The sequence below is a fragment of the Stomoxys calcitrans genome, chromosome 1 (genome assembly GCF_963082655.1).
Source record: "Stomoxys calcitrans chromosome 1, idStoCalc2.1, whole genome shotgun sequence".
In the NCBI taxonomy this organism is placed as follows: domain Eukaryota; kingdom Metazoa; phylum Arthropoda; class Insecta; order Diptera; family Muscidae; genus Stomoxys; species Stomoxys calcitrans.
Window position 1 is genome coordinate 255,270,671 of NC_081552.1, and position 22,968 is coordinate 255,293,638.

The window sequence follows — 22,968 nt, forward strand, 5'->3', positions numbered from 1 at the left end:
AGTGTAAGAGGGAGATTAAAGCCTTCTCCAAGGATGACGAAATCCGCATCGTTTGGGTGCCGGGCTATAAGGGGGAATGAAAGGGCAGACGATTTGGCGGAAAAGGCCAGAGGACTGCCGTCAATAAACTTAGGATCGATTCAGTCCGAGTTAAGGGCATGGGCGATAAATGCGCTTGCAACACTGTGGAACAGCGAAATGATCGGTAGGAGGGCGAAAATCCTATGGCGGGATCAAGATCGTGAGGAGATGCGGCTAATACTGAAAGGAAGCAAGAAGGGGTCAGTATAGCTATTGGGACAGGGACACATAGGACTACGAGCTCACTTGTGTAAAATCGGTGCGGCAAGTGATAGTATGTGTAGGGCATGCGGGTAAGATGATGAGACGTTGGAGCATTTCCTTTGTCATTGCCCGGCTTTCGTTGCTAACAGATACCGGCACTTAGGTGGGGACACAACATCATATAAGAACCAACTTAGGGGTGTGGCATGGAAAACAATTAAGGTTTTTGTAGGAGGTCCCCTTATCATTGAGCTCCCCTCCAAGCACTTGTCATCATCGCTCTCTACCCTCAAATGCCGTTTATTTAAACCCCATATTGTCATTCGTTTAAGGGGAGTTTATGGGTTAAGGTGTCCCTAAAACACTTGGCCCTAAAATTAGATATCAAATTCGTTTTCTAATCTCCAATACCTTTCATTTGAGCCCCTTATTGCCATGGTCGGTAGACTTGTTCTTTTTGGTTGGTTAGATTGAGGGGCGGTCCCCAAGTACTTGGTCACACATTTTCATATCAGATTCGTATATTACTCCCAAATTCATTTTCTTTGTGCCCTATATAACCATGTCCAGAAACTTATTCCTGTTTGGGGGGTGTTTTGCGGTTGGGCCACCGGGGACCTTGGTCCCGAAATTGGGTATCAATTTCGTCCTCTACTTCCCTATGCCTTTCATTTAATCCCCATATTGCAATGATCAGTAAATATGTCCGACTTAGGGGTGCTTTTGGGAGTTTGGTAGTCCCCCTAACACCTAGTCCTGAAGAAAAAATCAGCATCGTACTCTACTTTAACCAAGTTTATGGGATGAGGTGTCCCCCAAATACTTGGCCCCAAAATTGGTTATCAAATTCGTTTTCTAATCACAAATACCTTTGATTTGAGCACCTAATTGCAATGGTCAGCAAATATGTATGGTTTAAGGGGTGGGGCCAAAATATTAATAACATCGTGCTCCACTCCCTTTGAGCCGCAAATTGTCATGGTGAGCAAATACGTCCTATTTCGAGTTGGGACGTCCCCCAGGCAGTTTGACCCAAATGTTAATATCAGATTCGTGCTTTACTCCCAAATATCTTTTATTTGAGCCCCGTATTTCCATGTCCTGTTTGGAGGGTGTTTTGGGGCATGGGGTGGTCAATGAGTGACTTGGCCCTGAAAATATATTGCAGATTCGTAACCTACTCTAAAACACTTTTTATTTGAGCCCCATATTGTAAAGGTCAACAAATACGTCCTATCTGGGGGGTTTTATGGGGATGGGGAGGTCCCATAGACTCTTTTCCCGAATGTTGATATCAGGTTCGTGCTCTACTCTCATAGACCTTTCACTTGAGTCCCATATTACAATGGTCGGTAAATATGTCCTCTTTGGGGGGTGTTTTGGTGGATAGGTGGCCTCCCAATCGCTTGGTTCCAAATTTGGATAACAGATTCGTTTTCTAAAATACCTTTTTTTTGAGCCCCATAGTGACATGGTCGTTAAAATTCGTTTTCTTCTCTTCCCCATATTGCCGTGGACGATAAATAGACCCAGGTGTTATGGGTTTAGAGCGCTCCTCCAAACACCTGATCCTAAAACTGGATATCGGATACTTTTCTACACTAAAATACTTTTATTTGAGTCCCATATAGTCATGGTTGGTCTATATATATATTAGGCGGGTTTTGGCGGTGGGGTAGCCCCCTAGGGACCCCATCCGAAATTTGGATACCAAATCTTGCATTTTAGGTTAGGGAGGGTCCGTCCCCTTCAGTTATCAAAGAAGTAAGCGCGTGCTAAGTTCGGCCGGGCCGAATCTTATTTACCCTCCACCATGACTCGCACTTGTCGAGTTCTATGCGCAGTATCTCTTTTTAGGCAAACAAAAAATAATGAATAAGAACTGTTATGCTATTGGAGCTATATCAAGTTATAGTCCTATTCCGAATATAAGTGAATGCTGAACATTGTAGAAGTCATTGTGTAATATTTCAGTTCACTCGGATAAGAATTGCGTCTTGTAGGGGTTCGAGAAGAAAAATCGGGAGATCGGTTTATATGGGAGCTGTATCAAGTTATTGATCGATTCAGACCATAGTAGAGACGTATGTCAACATCCAAGATGGGTTTATATGACAGCTTTAAACCATACTTAGCGCAGTAGTTTAAAGTGATGCCAAAACACCACGTGCAAAATTTCTTCCAAATCAGATGAGAATTGTGCCCTCTAGAGGCTCAGGTAGTCAAGATACCAGATCGGTTTATATGGTAGCTATATCAGGTTATCAACCCATTGTCTGTTGAAATCACGCTACAGTCTTTAAAAACAGAGATATTGAAATGGAACTCTGCACAGATTCTTTCTTTGTCCATAAGCAGGTTAAGTTCGAACATGGGCTAAATCGGACTATATCTTGATATAGCCCCCATAGAGACCTATCCGCCGATTTAGGGTCTTAGGCCCAAAAAAAGACACATTTATTATCTGATGTTTCTGAAATTTGGGACAGTGAGTTGTGCTAGACCTCTCGACATCATTCGTCAAGATCGTTTCAGATTTGGATATAGCTGCCATATAGACCGATCCTCCGATTAAGGGTCCTAGGCCTATAAAAGCCACATTTATTGCCCGATTTTGCTAAAATTTGAGACAGTGAGTTGGGTTAGGCCTTTCGACATGCCTCGTTAATTTGGCCCAGATCGGTTCAGATTTGGTTATACCTGCCATATAGACCGATCCTCCGATTTAGGGTATGGGGCCCATAAAAGCTGCATTTATTATCCGATTTTGCTGAAATTTAGAACAGTGAGTTGTGGTAAGCCCTTTGACATCCTTCATCAGTTTGGCCCAGATCGGTTCAGATTTGGTTATAGCTGCCATATGGACCGATCCACCCATAAAAGCCACATTTATTATCCGATTTTGCCGAAATTTGGGACAGTGAGTTGCGGTAAGCCCTTTGAATTCCTTCGTCGGTTTGGCTCAGATCGATTCAGATTTGGAGATAGCTGCCATATAGACTGATCCTGCGATTTAGGGTCTTGGGACCATAAAAGCCACATTTATTATCCGATTTTGCTGAAATTTGGGACAGTGCGTTGTGGTAAGCCCTTTGAAATCCTTCGTCAATTTGGCCAAGATTGGTCCAGATTTGTATATAGCTGCCATATAGACCGATCCCTCGATTTGGGGTCTGAGGCCCATAAAAGCCACATTTATTATCCGATTTTGCTGAAATTTGGGACAGTCAGTTGTCTTAGGGCCTTCGATATCTTTCTTCAATTTGGCCCTGATCGGTTCAGCTTTGGATATAGCTGCCATATAGACCGATCCTCCGTTTTAGGGTGTGAGGCCCATAAAATCCACATTTATTATCCGATTTCGATGAAATTTGAAACAGTGAGTTGTGGTAAGCTCTTTAACATCCTTCGTCAGTTTGGCTCAGATTGATCCGATTTAGGGTCTTGGGCACATAAAAGCCACATTTGATATCCGATTTTGCTGAAACTTGGGGCAGTCAGTTGTCTTTGGCCCATCGATATCCTTCTTTAATTTCGCCCAGATCGGTTTAGATATGGATATAGCTGCCATATAGACCGATCCTCCGATTTAGGGTCTGAGGCCCATATAAGCCACATTTAACATCAGATTTTGCTGAAACTTGGGGCAGTCAGTTGTCTTTGGCCCTTCGATATCCTTCTTTAATTTCGCCCAGATCGGTTTAGATTTGGATATAGCTGCCATATAGACCGATCCTCCGATTTAGGGTCTTAGGCCCATAAAAACCCAAATTTATTATCCGATTTTGCTGAAATTTGGGACAGTGAGTTTTGTTAGGCCTTTCGACATCCCTAGTTAATTTGACCCAGATCGGTTCAGATTTGGATATAGCTGCCATATAGACCGATCTCTCGACTTAAGGACCCATAAAAGGCGCATTTATTGTCCGATGTTGCCGAAATTAGGGACGTTGAGTTAAGTTAGGTCCCTTGACATACTTCTGCAATATGGCACAGATCGCTCCAGATTTGGATATAGCTGCCATATAGACCGATCCTCCGATTCAGGGTCTGAGGCCCATAGAAGCCGTATTTACTATCCTATTTTGCTGAAATATGAGACAGTAAGTTGTCTTAGGCCCCTCGATATCTTTCTTCAATTTGGCCCTGATCGGTTTAGCTTTGGATATAGCTGCCATATAGACTGATCTCTCGACTTAAGGTTTTGGACCCATAAAAGGCGCATTTATTGACCGAAATTTTGGAAACAAAGTTAAGTTAAGCCCCTTCACACGTTTCTGCAATTTGGTGTAGATCGATCAATATTTGCATATAGCTGCCATATAGACCGATATCTCGATTTAATGTCTTGGCCCCAAAAAAGGCGCATTTATAATCCGGTTTCACTGTTATTTGACGCAGTGACTTTTTTAGCCCCATATTGCCAATGTCGATAAGTATGTCCCACTTGCAGGTGTTCTGGGTCTAGAGCGCTCCTCCAAAGTTCTGGTCCTAAAAGAGGATGTCGAATTCTTTTCTACTCTTAAATACCTTTTTTTTGAGTCCCATATTGCCATGGTTGGTCTATTTGTATATTCGCCGCGTTTTGGGGGTGGGGTAGCCCTTTAAGCACACCATCCTAAATCTCGATACCAAATTTTGGTTTTTAGGTTAGGAAGGGGCCCGCCCTCTTCAGATATCAAAAAATACACTAGCATTTTTTCACCACGAGTCCATAATGCACCATCTGTGAATAATTTCAAAAAAAATCGGTTCAGCAGTTTTGGCACACACTTCCCTGATCCGATTATTAGCTACAATACACGAAGGGGTGGGGGTAGTTTTTGGGGTATTATATTAATGGTTTCATTTCAATTGTTTAACCTATTTCCGCTTCCTCTTCTTGTATGTCATCACTTTCATATGTTATATGCTTTTATAGCCCTTTATGCCTTTAAGATAATTGGTAATGAACTTTCAAATTTCCAAGAAAATAGGTAGGCCATTATGAGGCGCCTAGGCGAAGCAAACAAATACCATTTTTCTTTGCACAAAATTATGATAAGACTACAAACGATGACATGCCTTCATATTTATCTATTTTACAAGTTGAACTTCACCTGCCACCATATTCCTGAGTAAAATGGATAAGATAACGTTTAAGGATAACAAGAGACTGTTGCTTCTTTATTGCCTAACATCAATTTCAGCTAATACGAGTATGGGGCAAGAAATCAGAAATGTTTTTCTTTGATGGTTTCATTAGGCCTACATGTGGCAAAGGAATTCAAAACTTTCCCGCACATGTATTTGCCGAAGAACTTTTCCTTAGCATTTGCTGTATGGCATTTTCTGAGAATTTGGTAGTGATATCATTCTAATTTCAATCTCAATCTCAACCCAACACAAGAAAACAGAAAAGAAACTTTAATGCAAAAAAATTGTAAATTTACTATTCTAAGAAATTGAACCGATCAATATTCCCGTATAAGTTTACACGCGTGCATGCATTTTCTTTGTGGCTCGTAGCGCTAATCCATTGTCCCCAATTTGGGGGGGAGGAAAGCCAAATAGAATAGTAAAGAGGGGGGGAAAAAAAGGGAATTGAAACATTTTATGTCAAACTCATAACTTTGCTGACAGAACGTAACCCAATGTGTCCGCATTATGTTGTTGAAATACTTTTGAAGAAACTAAAAGTAATTTCCTTTTCATCTCAATCAAATGAAAATCGGTTTGGCAGTTTAAGAATGCCAGCTGAGTGAGGGGGACATGCTGCGGAAAAGGTCAACGATATATTTTGATATTCCGGGAACGTTGCCGAGCTGTGGGAAAACTTTGTTTCCTATCCCTTATCCGGGCTGCTCTCTCTCTCTCTCACTTTGATTGAATTAAGCTGAGCGACTGCGAATGTGGTGATAGGGACACCCAACCAACCAACCAAGCAGTGAAAAACCCCGAAACCCGAACCGAAAACTTATTTGCTGGTAATCATGCGGGCTAAATTTAAACTTTAACCTTTCTTGCTGGTCTCTTCTCGTTGGCCTTAGTGACCTTGTCCATTTTGCTGTTTGGCAAGGATAGTTGGAAGTTATCGATAGATTAGAATTCTTTTTAATAAAAAGAAAACAAATAATACACATTGGCGAATGACGGTGGTGGCGGCGGTGTCAACTAAAATATCGATGAAATGTCTTTCGCTACTCTAAGAGTGGCATCTCCTCCTTTTTTTTTATACCCTCCACCATAAGATGGGGGGTATACTAATTTCGTCATTCTGTTTGTAACTACTCGAAATATTCGTCTGAGACCCCATAAAGTATATATATTCTTGATCGTCGTGAAATTTTATGTCGATTTAGCCATGTCCGTCCGTCTGTCCGTCCGTCCGTCCGTCCGTCCGTCCGTCCGTCCGTCCGTCTGTCTGTCGAAAGCACGCTAACTTCCGAAGGAGTAAAGCTAGCCGCTTGAAATTTTGCACAAATACTACTTATTAGTGTAGGTCGGTTGGTATTGTAAATGGGCCATATCGGTCCATGTTTTGATATAGCTGCCATATAAACCGATCTTGGGTCTTGACTTCTTGAGCCTCTAGAGTGCGCAATTCTTATCCGATTGGGATGAAATTTTGCACGACGTGTTTTGTTATGATATCCAACAACTGTGCCAAGTATGTTTAAAATCGGTTCATAACCTGATATAACTGCCATATAAACCGATCTTGGGTCTTGACTTCTTGAGCCTCTAGCGTGCGCAGTTCTTATCCGATCAGAATGAAATTTTGCATGACGTGTTTTGTTATGATATCCAACAACTGTGCCAAGTATGGTTGAAATCGGTCCATAACCTGATACAGCTGCCATATAAACCGATCTTGGGTCTTGACTTCTTGAGCTTCTAGAGTGCGCAATTCTTATCCGATTGAAATGAAATTTTGCACGACGTGTTTTGTTATAATATCCAACAACTGTGCTAAGTATGGTTAAAATCGGCCCATAACCTGATATAGCTGCCATATAAACCGATCTGGGGTCTTGACTTCTTGAGCCTCTAGAGTGTGCAATTCTTATCCCATTGAAATGAAATTTTGCACGACGTGTTTTGTTATTATACCCAACAACTGTGCCAAATATGGTTCAAATCGGTCCATAACCTGATATAGCTGCCATATAAACCGATCTTGGGTCCTGACTTCTTGGGCCTCTAGAGGGCACAATTCTTATCCGATTTGAATGAATTTTTGCACGAAGTATTTCGTTATGATATCCAACAACTGTGCCAAGTATGGTTAAAATCGGTTCATAACCTGATATAGCTGTCATATAAACAGATCTGGTTATTTGACTTCTTGAGCTTTTAGAGGGCGCAATTCCTATCCGATTTGGCTGAAATTTTGCATGACGTATTTTATTCTTACTTTCAACAACTGTGTCAAATAAGGTTCAAATCGGTTCATAACCTGATATAGCTGCCATATAAACCAATCTGGGATCTTGACTTCTTGACCCCTAGAGGTCGCAATTATTATCCGATATGCCTGAAATTTTGTACGACGGATCCTCTCATGACCATCAACAAACGTGTTTATTATGGTCTGAATCGGTCTATAGCCCGATACAGATCCCATATAAATCGTTCTCTCTATTTTACTTCGTGAGCCCCAATGGGCGCAATTCTTATACGAATTGGCTGAAATTTTACACAGGTCTCCAACATATAATTTAATTGTGGTCCGAACCGGACCATATCTTGATATCGTTTTAATAGCAGAGCAACTCTTTTCTTATATCCTTTTTTGCCCAAGAAGAGATGCCGGGAAAAGAACTCGACAAATGCGATCCATGGTGGAGGGTATATAAGATTCGGCCCGGCCGAACTTAGCACGCTTTTACTTGTTGTTTGTAATGAAGGACAATGAGGAATACGGGTGTGTGAATTTATTGGAAATGAAGAATAAAGTTATTTTATATGACAGCGAAACAAAGGGAAACTTAATCGAAGTATGGCGGTTACTCTTTTGTTTATCTTCTATGAGGTTTATAATGGCATGATAAGGTGTAACGAAAAGTTATAACTTTAAATAGGGAGTTGTAAAATGCTAAATGACTAAAACTTATATACCCTCCACAATGGATCGCATTTGGCGAGTTCTTTGCGCCGTATCTCTTTTTAAGCAAACTAAGAATAATGAATAAGAATTGTTTTGCTATTGAAGATCTGAAGTTATAGTTTGATTCGGATCATAAATAAGATAAGAATTGCCCCTTGTAGGGGCTCAAGAAGCAAAATCGGGAGATCGTTTTATATGGGAACTCTATCAAGCTATAGATCGATTCAGACCATATTGGACACGTATGTTAAAGGTCATGAATGAAGCCATTGTAGAAAATTTCTGCCAAATCGGATGGGAATTGCGCCCTCTAGAGGCTCAAGAAGTCAAAAACCCAGATCGGTTTATATGGCAGCTATATCAGGTTGTATGCCGATTTGAGCCATACTTAGCACAGTTGTTGGAAGTCATAACAAAACAACTCATGCAAAATTTCAGTCAAATCGGCTAGGAGTTGTGCCTTCTAGAGGATTAAACAAGTAAAAGCGTGCTAAGTTCGGCCGGGCCGAATCTTATATACCCTCCACCATGGATCGCATTTGTCGACTTCTTTTCCGGCATCTCTTCTTAGGCAAAAAAGGATATAAGAAAATAGTTGCTCTGCTATTATAACGATATCAAGATATGGTCCGGTTCGGACCACAATTAAATTATATGTTGGAGACCTGTGTAAAATTTCAGCCAATTCGTATAAGAATTGCGCCCATTGGGGCTCACGAAGTAAAATAGAGAGAACGATTTATATGGGATCTGTATCGGGCTATAGACCGATTCAGACCATAATAAACACGTTTGTTGATGGTCATGAGAGGATCCATCGTACAAAATTTCAGGCATATCGGATAATAATTGCGACCTCTAGGGGTCAAGAAGTCAAGATCCCAGATCGGTTTATATGGCAGCTATATCAAAACATGGACCGATATGGCCCATTTACAATACCAACCGACCTACACTAATAAAAAGTATTTGTGCACAATTTCAAGCGGCTAGCTTTACTCCTTCGGAAGTTATCGTGCTTTCGACAGACAGACGGACGGACGGACGGACGGACGGACGGGCGGACAGACGGACGGACATGGCTAGATCGACATAAAATGTCACGACGATCAAGAATATATATACTTTATGGGGTCTCAGACGAATATTTCGAGTAGTTACAAACAGAATGACGAAATTAGTATACCCCCCATCTTATGGTGGAGGGTATAAAAAATCAGGACCCCAGATCGGTTTATATGAGAGCTATACCAGATTATGAACCGATATCAACCATACTTAGCACAGAAGTTGGAAGTCATAACGAAATACGTCATGCAAAATTTTAACCAAATCGGATAGGAATTGCGCCCTCTAGAGGCTCAAGAAGTCAGGACCCCAGATCGGTTTATATGACAGCTATACCAGATAATGAACCAAGATAAACCATACTTAGCACAGATGTTGGAAGTCAAAAAGAAATGCGTCATGTGGAATTTCAACCAAATCGGATAGGAATTGCGCCCTCTAGAGGCTCAAGAAGTCAGGACCCCAGACCGTTTTATATGACAGCTATACCAGATTATGAACCGATATCAACCATAGTTAGCACAGATGTTGGAAGTCATAACGAAATACATCATGCAAAATTTCAGCCAAATCGGATAGGATTTGCGCCCTCTAAAGGTTCAAGAAGTCAAGACCCAAGATCGGTTTATGTGGCAGCTATATTTGGTTATGAACCGATTTGAACTATACTTGGCATAGTTGTTGAATATCATAACAAAACACGTCGTGCAAGATTTCATTCCAATCGGATAAGAATTGCGCCCTCTAGAGGCTCAAGATGTCAAGACCCCAGATCGGTTTATATGGCAGTTATATCAGATTATGATCCGATTGGAACTATACTTAGCACCGTTGTTGGAAGTGGTACCAAAACACCACGTGCAAATCGGACGAAAATTGCACCCTCTAGAGGCTCAAAATTGGTTTATACGGAGGCCACCGTAGCGCAGAGGTTAGCATGGCCGCCTATGACGCTGAATACCTGAGTTCGAGACAATCACCAAAAAATATTTCAGCGGTGGTTTTCCCCTTTCTAATGCTGGCAACATTTGTGAGGTACTATGCCATGTTAAACTTCTCTCCAAAGAGGTGTCGCACTGCGGCATGCCATTCGGACTCGGCTATAAAAAGGAGGCCCCTTATCATTGAGCTTAAAACTTGAGTCGGACTGCACTCACTGATATGTGAAAAGTTTGCCCCTGTTCCTTAGTGGAACGTTCATGGCAAAATTTGCAAAATTTGATCGGTTTATATGGCAGCTATATCAAAACATGGACGGATTTGGCCCATTTACAATCCCAAATGACCTACACTAAAAAAAAGTTCTTGTGCAAAATTTCAAGCGCCTAGCTTTACTCAAGAAATCAAATCAGGAGATCTGGTTATATGACAGCTATATCAGGATATGGGCTGATTTAGACCATACCAAAAAGAATTGTGGGAAGTCATACCATAAGCCAAATCGGATAAAAATTGCGGCTTCCAGGGGCTCAAGAAGTAAAATCGGAAAATGGGTGTGTATGGGAGCTATATCAGGTTATACACCAATTTAGTCCATACTAACCATAAATGGTAGAAGTCATAACAATACACTATGCGAAAAATGTCAGCATAATCATACCAAAATTTTAAGCATCTAGGGGCTCAGGAAGTCAAATCGTTGGCACATATGCTGTGCACCTACATCATTGAGAAATATGTCTGGCAATTTTTGGTCCAATGTTTTTATACTCTCCACCATTGGATGGGGGTATACTAGTTTCGTCATTCTGTTTGTAACTACTGGGAATATTCGTCTGAGACCCCATAAAGTTTATATATCCATGTTTTGTTATAGCTGCCATATGAACCGATCTGGGGTCTTGACTTCTTAAGCCTCTAGAGGGCGCAATTCTAGTCAGATTTAACTGAAATTTTGCACGTGATGTTTTGGTATCACTTTCAACGACTGCACTGAATATGGTTCAAATCGGTCCATGTTTTTATATAACTGCCATATAAACGGATCTGGGGTCTTGACTTCTTGAGCCTCTAGAGGGCGCAATTCCTATTCGATTGGAATGAAATTTTGCACGAAGTATTTCATTATAATATTTAACAAATGTGCCAAGTATGGTTCAAATCGGTTTATAAGCTGATATAGCTGCCATATAAACCGATCATGGGTCTTGACTTCTTGAGTCTCTAGAGGGCGCAATTCTTATCCGATTTAACTGAAATTTTGCACGTGATGTTTCGGTATCACTTTCAACAACTGCGCTGAATATGGTTTAAATCGGTCCATGTTTTGGTATAGCTGCCATGTAAACCGATCTTTGGTCTTGACTTATTGAGTCTCTAGAGGGCGCAATTACTATCCGATTTGGCTGAAATTGTGCACGACATATTTTGCTATGACTTCCAAAAGCTGTACTAAATTAGGTTTAAATCGATCAATAACCTGATATAGCTGCCATATACACCGATCTAGAATCTTGAAGGGCGCAATTGTTATCCGATTTGATTGAAATTTTGCACGAAGTATTTTGCTATAATATACAACAACTGTGTTAAGTCTGGTTTAAATCGGTCCGCAACCTGGTATAGCTGTCATATAAACCGTTCTGGGGACTTGACTTCTTGAGCTTCTAGAGGGCGCAGTTCTTATCCGATTTGGCTGAAATTTTGTACTACGGATCCTCTCATGACCATTAACATACGTGTTTGTTATGGTCTGAATCGGTCTATAGCCTGATACAGTTCCCATATAAATCGATCTCTCTATTTTACTTCTTGAGCCCCTAAAATGGCTGATATTTTACACAGGTCTCCAGATGCCAGAAAAAGAACTCGACAAATGCGATCCATGGTGGAGGGTATATTAAATTCGGCCCGACCGAACTTAGCACGCTTTTACTTGTTAATCTTTCGACCGCTGTTGTAATTTCGACAGACGGGCGGGAAGACATAGCTAGATAAGCTTAGAATGTCGAGACTATCAAGGTCAATATTTCGAGGTGTTACAAACGGAATGGCTAGATTAGTTTGGTGGGGAGTATAAAATGTTAAATTGCATGAAATGTGACCTGAACCATTTTTGTTTGTGCCATAGATATGTCATATGTATACACCATCATTGGAAAAAGATCAATTTAACTTAATTCATGCATTTAACTTTAAACGTTTGTTCTCGCTGCACCCCAAGGTAAATGAGTAATCGCTATAACTTTTTTTCCTATATCTATGGGTGTTTGTGCTTTTAAGTTTGCATATGTGCAAGTGTTTGTGTGTATGTGTGTTAGTATGTGTTTTTGAAAGTTGGCTTGTTTAGAAAACTTACCCCAACACGTCCGTTATCATATTCTCTGCTCGCTTGAATAGTCAATTTCGCTTTGGAATGCATGGCATCCGACAGTGAATTTCTTTGATGTGTTGACGATGAGGTGGAACCTAACATCGAACCATTGGCTTTGGCTGCCCCACCCGACGATGATGATTTGCTGCGAAAGCAAAATTCTATGATGGCCACAAAGACGGCCACCAGCAGTCCACCGATCAGTATATAGAATATGCCCGCCACATTGCTCAGCGATAATTCATTGTGTGACGTTTCCTGATTGTCCTTGTTGATTTTGCATTCGGTCTTGTCATACCACCATTTATCCCGCAATTTTATCAGTTCGCCGTTTTCCTTTAGCGACAGTACGGCCAAATTAATTGGATCCCTGGGATACGTTGTAGTCATTGGTTGGCAGACAAAAAAACACACACCATTGTATATGGGTGTGTGTGTGTGAGTGAGTGAGAACAATGAATGGTAATAGTAATTGTAGTGGTGGCAATAGCGCAGTTATAGTAGTAGTCGTGAGCAATGTCGTTGTCATTTTATGCAATGACCCCACAAAGAAAAACCCAAGTGAAAATCACAAATGTTTTGTTGTCGATGTCCATTTCCGTGCCCATCCATCCATGGTCGATGTTGGTAATGGTAGTGGCAGTGGCAGTGGCAGTGGTAGTAGCAGCAGTGGCCAGAGCCATAATGACGATGTTGTTTTCGCCGCAGTGCAGGATGACGACAATGATGGGCAACCGATGGGTGTAGGCCATGGTGGGGAAGTTAATGATGAATAACAATAGGTATGGTTGTTGAGGCACCAATGTGGCCAAGACACCAAGTCATATTAAGTTTGAACCAGGCCATCACAATGTTGGTCGTTGCATTGGCAATTCATCCATCGACCATGTTCATGACAATACCCATATGAATTTATGATTTTCCATTTTTTTTTCCATAGCCATAACACGCAACGCACACCAATGCGCAACAACATCACATCGGCCAAAGGAGTTTTGAGTGCGGTTCGAGTGTTCGAGGCGATAATTCAATGCAGGCATTCCATATGAATTCGCAGCGACAGAAGAAGCAGCAAATAGGAGAAATGAAACGAGAAAGAATTCTTCATTTAATTGATGGTCTTTGTAATACATGTGGTAGAGCAATGACAATTCTCTTTCTTTAGCTAAAAATGTGCAACCCGCTGAGAACTCTGGTAAAAGTTATAACGGATGGTATACCAAAAAAAAAAAAAAAATGTACACGTGTAAAAAACGGCTTTAGGGGTCGGACCGAGTCGAATTTTGTGATACCAGAATGGCATGTTAAGTATGAAAAGAAATCTTAGTTATAGGTTTCGATTAAGTGGCAGCCATTAGACTGTGATATCACAGGAACGGGAGAAGGAACGGTAGTTCCTATCGCTAAATTTTAGTTATCTATACACGGTCCCAAACCGCAGATATTTTCTTAGATTTTCTTCGATTTTTTCGATCCTCTTCCACTGACCGTTGTTAAAGCCCCGTTTAAATGTGAATATCACTACTCTTAACACATTGTAAAGGGCAAGAAGGGCAACTCTTGCCCTATACACCTGCAAGAGAGCCATTGCCAAACGTTGGGGGTTAAGAACGCGTGTCATGCATTGGGTATATACTGCAGTTGTCAGACCTATAATGCTATATGGTGTTGTGGTCTGGTGGACGGCGCTTCAAAAATCCACCTACTGCTAAATACTTAACTGCATTCATGGAATGGCTTCTTTGTGCATAACAGACGCCCTGACACGATCGGATGCACTGAAATTAATGCACATCTAATGCCTCTGGGCATTGTGATTACCCAAATTGCAGCGACCAGTGCCGTGAGGTTAAGGGAGCCTTCTCATTGGTCATTTGGCGGCTACAGACAGTGTGTTTTCCTTGATACAATATCCGATGTTCCAGGCAGTATGGATTACACCCTACCTGAGCCGCTTTTTGATAAAAATTACTGTACCACTATTCCTGATAGAACCGTTTGGAACTTCGATAACCCTGGTAACAGAGGTTAGATAGACTTCTATATGGATGGATCCATAGACTTCTATTGGGATGTACTCTAAAAAACTAGAACTGGTCATATCGAAAAGGTTACCCGACCACTGCAGTGTGTATCAAGCAGAAATCCTTGCAATTGAGGAAGTGGTGGAGTGGCTCAGATATAATGTCAAAACGACGATTGACATAAATATCTTCTCAGACAGCCAGGCAGTTGTTTCTGAATACAAAAACCGCCCTCGACTGTCGCAGATCACTCACATATTTGGTTGCCCAAAAAGTAATTGCGGATTTTTCATATAGTCGGCGTTGATAAATTTTTCACAGCTTGTGACTCTGTAATTGCTTTCTTTCTTCTGTCAGTTATCAGCTGTTACTTTTAGCTTGCTTTAGATAAAAAGTGGAAAAAATTATATTTGATTAAAGTTCATTCTAAGTTTTATTAAAAATGCATTTACTTTCTTTTAAAAAATCCGCAATTACTTTTTGGGCAACCCATACAACAAATACAAATTTTGCCCATGTACATTCCACTAAGGAACAGGGGCAAACTTCTCACATATCAATGAGTGCAGTCCGATTCAAGTTTAAGCTCAATGATAAGGGGCCTCCTTTTTATAGCCGAGTCCGAACGGCGTGCCGCAGTGCGACACCTCTTTGGAGAGAAGTTTTACATGGCATAGTACCTCACAAACGTTGCCAGCATTAGGAGGGGAAACCACCACTGAAAATTTTTTCTGATGGTCTCGCCGAGATTCGAACCCAGGCGTTCGGCGTCATAGGCGGACATGCTTAACTCTGCGCTACGGTGGATCACTCAACGAGATGGCTGAACAGTTCAAAATTCAACTGTTCTGGGTGCCTGGCCACAGAGATATCCCAGGGAATTGTAAAGCGGATGAGCTTGAGAGACTAGGAAATACCCTAGACATTCCATTGATACTGGAATCTGTGGGCATGCCACTAGCGACATGTAAGCTAGGTTTTGAGGGCCAGGCCCGAAGAACAACGAACGATAGATGGTCACAAAGAGGGGGCTGTGAGCATTCCAAAACTATGTGGTCTTATCTAGACTTGAAGAGGTCTACTGCTTTGCTGTCATTGGCTAGAACTGACGTCTTAGTCATTGTGTCCGTCACTGTCTAATCGGAAAACATGCTGACAGACTGGAGGTTGCCAGCAACGACTTTTGCAGAAGCTGTGAGGACATCGAAGAAGAAGAGACTATAGAACACTTTCTATGTGTGTGTACCGCACTAGCAGTTAGAAGAATTTCCACTTTAGGTTCTCATTTGAGAACCTGTCTGATTTAGCGGATGTGAATATTTGCAAGTTATTGGGCTTTTTTAAAGTGATCTGGATGGTACAAAGGTAGGGACTAGATGGCGTCTTCTTTCTCCGGTTCCTGTGGTATCACAATGGACGAAAACGTCTCAGTGAGTTTGATGGCAGACTGCCACTTAAACCTAACCTATCCAAATACCATGTAGGTCAGGAGGCTAAAAATAACTCACTGTTTCAAATTTTAGCGAAATCGGTTAAAAAATAAAGCTTTTATGGCCTTCAGACCCTTTATCGGCAGATCGGTCTATATGGCAGCTATATCTAAATATAGTCCGATCTGAACCATATTTTGGTCAGATGTCAGGAGGCTTAAAATAACCCACTGTTGCAAATTTTAGCGAAATCGGGTAATAAATAAAGCTTTTATGGTCTTCAGACCCTTTATCGGCAGATCGGTCTAAATGGCAGCTATATCCATATGTGGTCCGAACAAGAAACCATGAACAGACAGATATAGCTAAATTTAATCAAGAAGTGATTTTAAGCCGATCGGTATACTTTTCAATGGGTCCAGCCATTCTTCTTCTAACACAAAGTTAAAATACCGTGTAACGCAGTGATGGACTTGGGTCTTACAAATTTTTACACGACTTTGCCCAAATTTTTATTAAAAATTTTCCCAAACACAATGATTTGCCTTTTATGCCCTTCCATCTAACGTAGGGTATGGCAAAGGAAAAGGAATGCATTAATCTCCGGTCTCATAGTCTAAAGTCGCCATAACACAAATCCCAAAAAATTGACAGCAGAAAAAAAGAATCATTCTCTGGCCACTCTCGCCCGGCTTACTTTACCAGCTTAAGTTGGGCTGTGAGTAGAAGGAGATGATGGTGATGGTTGTTGCATTGCATGCCATTCCCCCTTGCTTAAATATTTATTCCCAAGTAATCCTATTATATACATTTTCCCGTGTTCATCCATCTTGGAGCTGAAGACTTGGTTATATACACTTTGCCCCCCCCCCCCCCCCCAGCGTTTTCGTTAAAGGGATTCTAGTGAGATTTGTTGTTATTGCTGTTGCTGCTGATATTTCGGTTATACTCACTTGAGCGGTGATCCTATCGGCGTTGCTATACCAAAACCTTTGGTATCCAGATTACGCCCCACCTTCATGGTGTCGCAGGGTTCGCGGGCATTTACATACTCGTTCTTGGGTGATTCCACTAGCAAGGCATATTTGCCTTTAGATGTTCGTACGCGTCTTATGCCCTCATCATAGGTGCTGACAAAGACATGTTTGCGTGAGTTCATGTACTCCCACATTTTATTGTGCAATCCAATTTGAGATCTCTGCAATGACAAGGAAAGGGGAAAACAAAAAAATTCCATAAATATTTAGGAAACGAAAGTGATCAAACTATTGAAAGGTGTTTATTTTGTGATTATTTAAAACAAGAAAGGAAAGGCAAAAGTCGGACGATGTCTACTTTATAAAACCCTACACCTACCCTATAAATACAAAAGGGGAAGAGGCTACATCTAATTCAGAACCAATTTCTGGGTATCCAAATTTTGGATGTGGTACCTAGGGGGGCTGCCCCACCCTTAAACCTACCAAACATATATTTAGACCAATCACGACAATATGGGACTCAAATGAAGGGTATTTAGGATAAGAAAACGTATCTGATATCCAATTGTCGGACCAAGTGTTAGGGGGACCACCCCAAGCCCGAAAGCACCCCCAAATCGGACATATTTACCGACCATGGCAATATGGGACTCAAATGAAAGGTATTTGCGAGTAGAATACGAATTTGATATCCAAATGTGGGACCACGTTTCTGGGGGTCCACCCCTTCCCCAAAACACCCCTTAAACTGGACTTATTTACTGACCATGGGAATATGGGGCTTAAATATAAGCAATTTGAATGTAGAATCTGAACCGATTTCTATGAAATTTACCAGTAATATCGAGAGTCATAGGAAAAGCCCACCTGTCAAATTTTGAGAAAATCGGTTAACCATTGACCGTTTTATTGCTGTATTATTGCAAATCGGACGATTATATATATGGGAGCTATATCCAAATCTGAACCGATTTCTATGAAATTCACCGTTAACATCGAGACTAATAAGAAAATACTACCTGTCAAATTTTGAGAGAATCGGTTAACAAATGGCCATTTTATTGCATTATAACTGCAAATCGTGCGAACATGTATATGGGAGCTATATCATAATCTGAACTGATATTATAAAATTTGCCAGTAATATTGATAGTCATAAGAAAATCCTTCCTACCAAATTTCGAGAGATTCGCTTAACAAATGACCATTTTATTGCATTATAACTGCAAATCGGACGAACATATATATGAGAGCTATATCTAAATCTGAACCGATTTCTATGAAATTCACCAATAATATTGAGTGTCGTAAGAAAATCCTTCCAACCAAATTTCGAGAGAATCGGTTTACAAATGACCATTTTATTGCTGTATTACTGCAAATCGGACGAACATATATATAGGAGCTATATCCAAATCGTAACCGATTTCTGTAAAAATCATAAGAAAATTTTTCCTGCCAAATTTCAATAGAATCGGTTAATAAATGACCATTTTATTGCTGTATTACTCCAAATCGGACGAACATATATATGGGAGCTATATCCAGATCTGAACCGATTTTTTCCAATCTCAATAGGCTTCGTCTCTAGGCCGAAAAACATGCCCATACCAAATTTCAACACTATCAGATGAAAATTGCGACCTGTAGCTTGGACAAATAAATAAATAAACGTGGACAGACGGACAGACAGACAGACCGACAGACCGACAGACAGACCGACAGACAGACCGACAGACAGACCGACAGACAGACCGACAGACAGACCGACAGACAGACCGACAGACAGACCGACAGACAAGCAGATGGAGAGACAGACAGACGGACAGACAGACAGACGGACAGACAGACAGACGGACAGACAGACGGACAGACACACAGACAGACGGACAGACAGACGGACAGACAGACGGACAGACAGACGGACAGACAGACGGACAGACAGGCGGACAGACAGACGGACAGACAGACGGACAGACAGACGGACAGACAGACGGACAGACAGACAGATGGACAGACAGACAGATGGACAGACAGACGGACAGACAGACAGATGGACAGCCAGACCGTCAGACAGACGGACAGACAAACAGACGGACAGACTGGCGGACATAGCTAAATCGAATCAGAAAGTGATTTTGAGTCGATCGGTATACTTATTAATGGGTCTATCTCTCTTCCTTTTGGGTGTTACAAACAAATGCGCTAAGTTATAATACCCTGTACCATAGTAGAGGTGTAGGGTATAAAAAGACATTTTTAAATATTTTTTCTATAATTTAAATTGTTACACCCTCCACCATAGGATGGGGGTATACTAATTTCGTCATTCTGTTTGTTACTCCTCGAAATATTCGTCTAAGACCCAATAAAGTATATATATTTTTGATCGTCATGACATCTAGCCATGTCCGTCCTTCTGTCCGTCTGTCCATTCGTATGTCCGTCTGTCCGTCCGTCCGTCTGTCCATCCGTCTGTCCGTCCGTCCGTCTGTCCGTCTCTCCGTCTGTCCGTCCGTCCGTTTGTCCGTCCGTCTGTCTGTCTGTCGAAAGCACGCTAACTTTTGAAGGAGTAAAGGTAGCCGCTTGAAATTTTGCAAAAATACTTCCTATTAGTGTAGGTCGATTGAGATTGTAAATGGGCTACATCGGTCCACGTTTTGATACAGCTGCCATATAAACCGATCTGGGATCTTGAATTCTTGAGCCGCTAGGGGGCACAATTCTTATCCGATTTGGCTGAAATTTTGGATGCAGTGTTTCATTATGACTTACAACAAATGTGCTAAGTATTGCAAAAATCGGTTTATAAGCTGATATATCTGCCATATAAACCGATCTGGGGTCTTGACTTCTTGAGCCTCTAGAGGGCGCAATTCTCTTCCGATATGACTGAAATGTTGCACGTGGTGTTTTGGTATCACTTACAACAACTGTGCTAAGTGAAAATCGGTTCATAACCTGTTATAGCTACCATATAAACCGATCTGGGGTCTTGACTTCTTGAGCCACTAGAGGGCGCAATTCTTATCCGATTTGGCTGAAAGTTTGCATGCAGTGTTTTGTTGTGACTTCCAAAAACTGTGCTGATTATGGTTCAAATCGGTCCATAGTCTGATATAGCTGCCATATAAACCGATCTGGGATCTTGACTTCTTGAGCCGCTAGAGGGCACATTTCTTATCCGATTTGAAATTTTGCATGAGGTGTTTTGTTATGACTTCCAACAACTGTATTAAGAATAAACCGATCTCGTGTCTTGACTTCTTGAGCAACTAGAGGACGCAATTATTATTCGATTTGGCTGAAATTTTGCATGCGGTGTTTTGTTGTGACTTCCAACAACTCTGCCAAGTATGTTTCAAATCGGCTCATAACCTGATATAGCTGTCATATAAACCGATCTGGGGTCTTGATTTCTTGAGCCTCTAAAGGGCGCAATTATTATCCGATTTAGCTGAAAGTTTGTACAACGGCTTCTCTCATGACCTTCAACATACGTGGCGAAAATGGCATGAATCGGTTTGTAGCCTAATGCGGCCCCCTATAAACCGATCTCCCTATTTTACTTCTTCAGCCCCTAAAGTGGGCAATTCTTTCTAGATTTGGCTGAAATTTTACACAATGACTTCTACTATGATCTCCAATATTCAATTCAATTATGGTTCGAAATGAACCATAACTTGATATTGGTCCCATAACATAGCAATTCTTTTCCTTTATCCTTTGCTTGCCAAAACAGAGATACCGTGGAAAGAGCTCAACAAATGCGATCCATGGTGGAGGGTATATAAGATTCGGCCAGGCCGAACTTAGCACGTTCTTACTTGTTTAATTTTATGAACTTTTTTTCAGTTCACCAATGTAAATTTGGATAGCTTTAGCTTTTCAAGGAAAACAAAAACTTGTCATTATTTTCAATATTTATTTTGATAAATTTTTGCATATCATATAAATATCAATTCCGTAATATGATTTTTTTCTCAGCGATTTCTAGAAAGGTTTTGCTTTACCATTGCTATATCTATAAGCTTCTATAGAACACCTCATTTGTTTGTGAAATTTTGCTGTAGTCGTAGGTGGACGTTTATTTTTGCAATTGCTCTATTTGGAAATATAATACGATACGAAATGTATTGAACCAAGTTCCCTCGGGTCATGTACATGAAATAAATTGTGCTCAAAAAAAAAAAGAGGGAAAATAATCCCCCTCCATTTATAACTACATTCTATTATATTCTCATTGTACTGATTGTATGAAGCGTATTCCATGAAATGTATGGAAAGAAATCTATGAGTTGTTTAAGGTATGAGTGGTATTTCATTCTCTGTTGGCAAATGAAGTCTTCTTATGAACGTGGTTTTTGCGAAGTGAACAACAAAAATCAGAAATAAGCATATTTTTCACTTTGGTGATTATGAAAAGAAACCCAATCAGAAGAAAATGGTTAATGCTAAAAAATTGATGTTCCACAGGCTCTTTGAATCACATACACACACACACACACACACACCCGCACGTGCCTTCACTCTCATATAAGCAGCGTCTCCACCTCTCACTCTCTAGCTAGTCTAAGTATTTATAAACATAAAAGTTAAGCATGTACATGAACAAGCACATGTATACAAGACACTCACTCATGCCCTATGCTATTGCATACATACACATTCACATAAATGTGAATGCCAGAGTAAGTTTGTGTTACCCATGGGTGTGTGTGTCGATAATGCTATGTATGAGCATGTAAGATTTTCCTTGGCGTTGAAAAAGATGTACTTGAAAATTCCATTGGATTTTAATAAATTGCTTGATTTTACCAAAAGGGCTCTGAGCTCAACTGTGTTTAACTTACTTTGCCTTCTTTCAACAATTGTTTATTGAAGTATTCCGTAGTTGGCTGGAGTTCCACACGGCTGTGAGATTTGCCATTAAACAATAGACACATCAGTGGAAGATATATTTTTAAAATTTGGACTTTCGATGAGGAAAAGATATCTGACTTTGAATATAGGGGGGTATACTTATTTTGCCATTGCATAGATTGGGTGGCGGGCCATAACGTAGTAAGGGGAAATGAAAGGGCAGACGACTTGGCGGTGAAGGCCAGAGGCCAGCCGTCAATAGACTTGGTTAACCCGAAGCCTTTCGGTTAGATGCAGTCCAAGTTAAGGGAGTGGGCGACGAATGCGCAGGCAACATTGTGGAACAGCGAAACGGTGGGAAGGACTGCGAAAATCCTATGATGGGATCCAGATCGTTAGAAGACGAGGCTTTTACTGAAAGGAAGCTAGAAGGAGGTCAGTATAGCTATTGGTATCATGACGGGACATAAAGGACTACGAGCTCAACTGTGTAAAATTGGTGCGGCAAGTGATAGCATGTGCGGGCATGCGGGGAAGATGATGAGACGTTGGGGCATTTCCTTTGTCATTGCCCGGCTTTCGCGTCTATCTAATATCGGCACTTAGGTGAAGACACAATACCAGACATGAACCAACATAGGGGAGTGGTATTGAAAACAATTAAGGATTTTGTAGGTAGCACAGAATTCCTAACTTAAAATTTTCTTTTTAGAGGTTACTTTATAGATATTAGAGCGCACAAGAAGCCTATTACTGGCTTACTGGATAGCTGCACCCTCTTTTTACCATAACCTAACCTATCTTCCTATTTCATTTGCAATCCATCCACTTTTCTCCAATCCTAATACCAATAGGATACTACTTTCCAAGCTCGAGCAGGAATAATTCCAAGACAGCTCTATTCTTAGGTATTTTT

At 41.0% G+C, this 22,968-nt stretch overlaps 1 protein-coding gene across 1 annotated transcript in view; it reads right to left on the minus strand.

Annotated features, from left to right (window-relative positions):
* LOC106094753 (glutamate receptor 1) overlaps positions 1–22,968 on the minus strand; it is a 184,559-nt gene that overhangs the window by 12,494 nt on the left and 149,097 nt on the right. Inside the window, exons 12-13 of the mRNA XM_059360354.1 lie at positions 17,163–17,407; positions 12,741–13,125 (exon numbers count right to left, since the gene is read on the minus strand). Of these exons, the coding sequence (XP_059216337.1) occupies positions 12,741–13,125; positions 17,163–17,407 (630 nt within the window). The remainder of the gene's footprint in view (positions 1–12,740; positions 13,126–17,162; positions 17,408–22,968) is intronic.